Source organism: Ursus americanus, chromosome 25, assembly GCF_024610735.1.
Source record: "Ursus americanus isolate L20-20 chromosome 25, mUrsAme1.1.p, whole genome shotgun sequence".
NCBI lineage: Eukaryota > Metazoa > Chordata > Mammalia > Carnivora > Ursidae > Ursus > Ursus americanus.
In genome coordinates, this window is record NC_142151.1 from 32,185,785 (window position 1) to 32,191,784 (window position 6,000).

A 6,000-nucleotide genomic window follows, 5' to 3' on the forward strand; every position below is an offset into this window, starting at 1 on the left:
AGTTATAGTGCTGATCATTTTGCAATGTATACAAATATCAAATCATTATGTTGTACACCTGAAGCTAATATAATGTTATATGTCAACTATACCTCAATTAAAACAAATGAACAAAAAACAAAAACAAAATACACAGAAATAGGTATGATAAGCCTGAGTTTAAGTTCCAATTCTGGTACTTAGTAGCTGAGAAACCTTGAACAGGTCACCTAGGGCCTTTATGACTCATTTTTTCATCTGTAAAACAGGAATAAGAATATCTGTCCAGCCTACCTCATAGGGTTTTACTGTAGATTATATAAAATATTGTACATGTGTATTATAACCAGAATGGGAAAAAGCGACCACAAAAGACTAAATGTTTCCTGTTCAGTAACAAGAGTACCCAAAGTAAACACATTGTTGGGAAAGTCAAGCTTGAAATGTTAAAATACTTCCTTCCTGTCGATATAGAGCCAACAGTTTAACAACAAAATCACATACTTAATAGACTGCATGTGCAAAGTTCTTATAACTCATAATACCTTTACACTGCCACATCAGCATGAGGGAAAAGAAATGTCCAGAAAGGTCACACTGGAAATCAGTGCCAGTGACAGACCTGAAACAGAGCTTTCGACTGTCTAACCAGTCATAAGCCTGCTGAGCAATGCCACTCTTTAAAATTGCTTTAGTAAGGTAAAAACACAGCAAATTGAAACCCAATTAGACTACATTACACATTAATCCAAACCGATTGTCAAGGATATGTCTAGCCTTCTGTCAAAGCCAAGCAAAGACATTTTAGCTCACAACCACATAGACAATGACACAAAAACACTGTGGTCCTCTCTGTATCTCCATTTTTGTCCAGCTCTTGACATATTCTGCAAGCTAAAGTTTTTGAAAAGGAAGAAAGTTTTGGGGTGCCTGGGTGGCTCAGTCAGTTAAGTGTTGCCTTTGGTCCAGGTCATGATCCCAGGGTCCCAGGATCAAGCCCCACAGCAGGCTCCCTGCTTGGTGGGGAGTCTGCTTCTCCCTCCCCCTCTGCCCCTCTCCCCAGCTTATTCTCTCTCTCTCAAATAAATAAATAAAATATTTTAAAAATAAATAAATAAATTTTTTTAAAAGGAAAAATGTTTCAATTTGTTAAGTCAGCATTTATAGACAGGGAAGGGGGAAAAGGCACATCGTCTCATAATGTCTTAAATTAGAATTCAAAATGTTTAATTGATCTTATCATTTTGAGTTAACTGAACAGTTCAATTCAGTATACTTAGATATTAAGAATAGAATATATATTATACTTCACTGCTCATTTTTGTTCATGACATCTATCTAAGCCATCCATTTAACTTACCACATTTTCTAAGAATTCAGCTACCATATTGAGTCCATAATCACTATCTTTCTGCACCTATGTACCTTGAGGGGGAAAAAATGATGCTTTTAAATCCAGTCGTGTGTGTGTGTGTGTGTGTGTGTGTGTGTGTGTGTATAACCATTCTAAAAAAGACACCTAGTATTTTGGCATTTTCTTGATCTAAGGGTGTGGTTCATCTATGATGGGGTGGCTGTGATTTGTTTCTATGTATTGACTTATCCTATTGATAAATAGTGTAGTTTTATTCTATATTTAAATTATAGAGCAGTACTAACCAATAGAAACTTAATGTGAGCAATATTATATTTTATTTTTAAATTTTCTAGTAGCCACATTTTAAAAAAGGAAAAATAGGTGTAATTAATTTTAGTATTTTATTTAACTCAATGTATCAAAATATCACTTTAATGTGTAATCAATACAAAGATTATTGATATATTTACATTCATTTTTCTTAATCTTTCAAATTTGATGTATATATTACACTTACAGCATGTCAATTATGGCACTAAGTTTTTATCATTTCTATCAGTATTCAGATTATATAAACTTCACAGTTGAAAAAGTAGATCCATTAACCAACTTGTTTCAAGAATATTCAAAAGTTATCCAAGAACGGGGTGCCTGGATGGTTCAGTCAGTGAGGCATCAGACTCTTGATTTTGGCTAGGGTCATGATCTTAGCATCATGGGATCAAGCCCCTCATCGGGCTCCTTGCTCAGTGGGAAGTCTACTAGGGGTTCTCTTACCTTCCTTTCCCTCTGCCTTCCCACTTTTCTCTCTCTTTCTCTCTAATAAATGAATAAATCTTTAAAAAAAAAAGTTATCCAAAAACTAAATCAAGGACCAGTTTTTAAGTTTAAAATTAATTAAAATTAAATAAAATAACAAATTCAGTTCCTCAGTAGCATTAATCATAATTCAGATGCTCCATAGCCACATGGGTTGAATAGTAGGGCTGTTATCTGAATCCATACCCAACCCAATGAAAGATATCCTGCAAAATATCTAAAATACACCCTGCCAAAAGGCATTTTCAGAAATTGAATAAAAAATATTCTCCCTAAACAAGAAATTGCCTTTGAACTTCTTTTCCCCAAAGTTGTGTATGAACCATGGACTTACTTTGAGAAATCTCAAAATAGAGTCATCAGCCTTAACAGTCTCCACATCTAACAAAACCCAAGAACGTTTAGGACACTTTCTGCATTTCAGAGTAGAGTCAATCCCCTATACCTGTTATTATATTATTCACTGAAGAGGAAAAGCAGGCCAAATGCCTCTGTTGATGTGTTTCAATGTGTCCATTTACTTATCCTGCTGCTGAAGCCTGTCACAAACTAGGGTAGGATTGGAGGACACTGTAAAGATTAAAGAGAATCTGAGGAAATATTTTAACTAAGTTCAGGTCCTCTCTGAGTTTTATCTTTTCTAGCAATATCAAGGTTTAAAAACTGGTCAAAGCCACTCATTTGTAACTGAACTAGTACAGAACCAGGAAAAGGCAACTGACCTTAAGCTAAATAAAGCTTTGTGAATGTTATTGACTTTCACCTATGTAGGTTTAATGGTTAAGAATTTGTCTGGGTTGGAACACTGGTTCCATCACCAGCTACTAGTTTAACTTTAAGCAGGTTACTTAATCTTTCAGTGTCTCATCTGTAAAATGGTCATAATAACAGAACCTAAATCAAAGACCGTTATGGGGGATAAATGAGATTTTACATGATTTAAAACATCTTAACAGCACTGACCCTAGCACATGACTTGTATCCAACAATGACTGCTCAGAATCAGAATAATCAGAGATAAGGACATATGTTCAATAAATATTTGTTGTAAATGAAAATATATGTCTCCAAGCACTTTCTAAATACCAAAGTGCTATAAAAAGATAAGCTATTATTACCCTATGTAAAATAAGTTTAGACAGTGGATCTATTCAGTGTATTTAATGGAAAAAAGAAAAAAGGACCTTTACAGTGCAGCTTACCAAGTTCTGTTAACATTTTTATAAACCTTTTCCACACAAACAGACCCACCCTCATGACTTACAAAGTGTAAACAAAGTCAAATATAAATCGTTTATAAATATATTTTATTTATAAATCAAATAGAAATTATTTATCTGTCAACATCACTTTAGGGTCATCCATGACTCTGCTCACCTTCATTGCAAGCATATCAGATTTAACAGCATAGCAAATAAACTGCCCTGTGATATTCTAGAGAATTCACAAATAAAAATCTTAAATCTTTAAAAATGATTTCTCTCACAGCCTAATTTTCAGTTTTCATTACTACTTTATGCTCCTTCTTCACCTTCTTTGACTGGATCTGCTAACAAAACTACCTCTTAACTGTGTTTGTCCCATGGTACAGTCATTAATGAGTAATAAAAGGCCAAGAGAGAGGTAGTAGCAGTATTTAGGAGAAACAAACTAATCCAACAACTAGATGAGTAGCCCCCCAAAAAAACAAAAATTTAACCTAATTAAAACTTCAAAAGCTTTGTAACAGGTGATTCTAAACAGTCATAAAACTGTCACATCCATGGGTGATCATTTCCTGATCCATTACAAAAAAAAAAAAAAAATTCATGTCATTCTGGGGGTCCTGGATAGCTCAGTTGGAAAAGCATGACTCTTGACTGGGGGGCGGGGGATCCTGCGTTGGAGCCCAATTTTGGGTGTAGACATTACTTAAATAAATGAACTTTAAAAAAAAAACTAAAATTCATGTTATTCTTTAAAGTGATTATAGATACAAAATGTATAAAACTGCCATTTCTATGCCTAATCAATATTTGCCACTAAAATAATAATGCTGACATAATAGGGTTTTTAAAATACCTTTCCAGAAAGGCTACATGAGTGGAGGATTTTTTTTTCAAAAATTTCTCAATTCACCAAGGACACTGTTTTCATGATCATTTAAGTACAAAGAGAAGCGGATTCACAGTAGACCATCAGAGAGCCGTGAAAGCAACGCACTTATTCTATCATGAATGCTTCATTAATATTTCAGTGATGATGTTGCAATTTTCCGTAAGCGACTGTCAGAGCTCTGCTTTTTGATATGTATCAAAACAGTCTAAGTTACATTCAATACTCGTCTACCTGGCGTTGACCAAAATACAATTTTGATGTATCTGGTATTTCAAAACTCACACCCAGGCATGTATAATTTTATATTGTACCCACCCTGCCTAACCTCAGAATGTTTCACCCAGTCACCCATTTAACCCTTCCACTTGCTGAAGACTGTCTTCCTTCTACAGACCTATCACCAGGGAATATAATTCTTGAGGAGAATTCCCATTCCAATGCCTAACAGGCCAGATATGTCTCCTACACCCGTACGCTTGTGCTACGATTGTCCTGGTGATGCTTCACGAGACTTCCATTTGCACAGGCATCTAGAACCCCGCGTTTGGAAGCGCTGTCTGATGCTTTGTCTCCTGCCTCAGAAGGCCTGAGTCGCACATACACATATGACAGACACTCTCTAAATAATAAAAAGACCACCACAGCCCAGTACGGAGGCAGCTCCTCCGGGCCAAGCCGGCCGGGCCATCGCCCAAGGCAGCCCCACCTGAGGCGATTGTTCCTCGGGTGCGAGACCAGGCGGGGGCGGGCGCCGACGGCTGCACCCCTGAGGAGTCTGGACACCCCGGGGACCCGGCGTCGCGCAGCCGCCCGCTACCTGCAAACGCCACCCGGCTGCGGGCGGCAGGTTCTCCCCGGCAGCACCCGGCCGCGCACGCCCGCCGGCAGGGATCCGCAGCCTCAGTTTACCCAGCCGCCAGCCTCCCGCCCGCCCGCCCCCTCAGATCTCCGCACCGCAGCAGTCGCTGCTCCCGACTCGAGCGCGTCCTTTCCGCGCCCTCAGCCCGCAGCCCGCCCGCCGCCGCGTCGCTCCTCACCTGACAGCCACCCGCACCGAGCTCTCGTCCGGGGCACCCCACATGCTGGCGGCTGGCGACGGCAGGGCCCCTGGGCCTCCGCACCGCAGAGCTGAGGCACCGCCGGAGGCGCGGCGCTCGGGCGCAGCAGACTGGAGCGGCAGGGGGCGGCCGGCTCACCTCCGCCAAGCTCCAGCCATGTTGGGCGACTGAATGGAAAGGTGGCGGCGGCGCTGAGGCAGAAGGAGGAGGTGATTCACGACTGGCGGACGCCCGCCCCTTTTCCCCCGCTCACCCCCCAGGATCTGGGGCGGGGACGAGGCGCGCTTGAATGGCAAGCGCGGCGGTGGCGGAGCCAGCAGGCCGCCCGCGGCTTCCTCACGGCCGGTAAGTGCGCCCTGCCCCCTCCGGTGGGGACGCGGCCTGCCGGCGGCCGGGCTAAACACTCCACGCCCGCCTGGGCGCTCAGGGCTGCCGGCCCCGCACTGCGTCAGCGGCGGCCGCACAGCCCGGCCCCAGCTCGCCCTCCCCCGGCCTGCGCCCCGCCCTGCCCTCGGCGGGCACTGCCTGGCGCTGCTGGGCAGGGAGGCGCGAGGGGGAGGGATGCCGGCCGCGGGCTGCCCACGCCCGAGGGCGGCGAGCCCGTGTGCCCTTCCAGGTTCTTCTGTGAGAACGAGGCAGCGGGTGCTCGCCCTGCCGCCTGCGTCCTTTCTAAAATCGGAGCTTGGTTCA

General features: G+C 42.6%; 1 protein-coding gene across 11 annotated transcripts in view; it reads right to left on the reverse strand.

Moving 5' to 3' along the window:
- Positions 1–5,422, reverse strand: part of KIF21A (kinesin family member 21A) — a 158,300-nt gene extending 152,878 nt beyond the window's left edge. For all 11 annotated transcript variants that reach the window (XM_045776508.2, XM_045776503.2, XM_045776512.2 and 8 more), the window contains exon 1: positions 5,290–5,422. In XM_045776508.2, coding sequence (XP_045632464.2) covers positions 5,290–5,333 — 44 coding nt within the window. In that variant the 5' untranslated portion in view covers positions 5,334–5,422. The remainder of the gene's footprint in view (positions 1–5,289) is intronic.
- Positions 5,423–6,000: the final 578 nt, after the last annotated feature.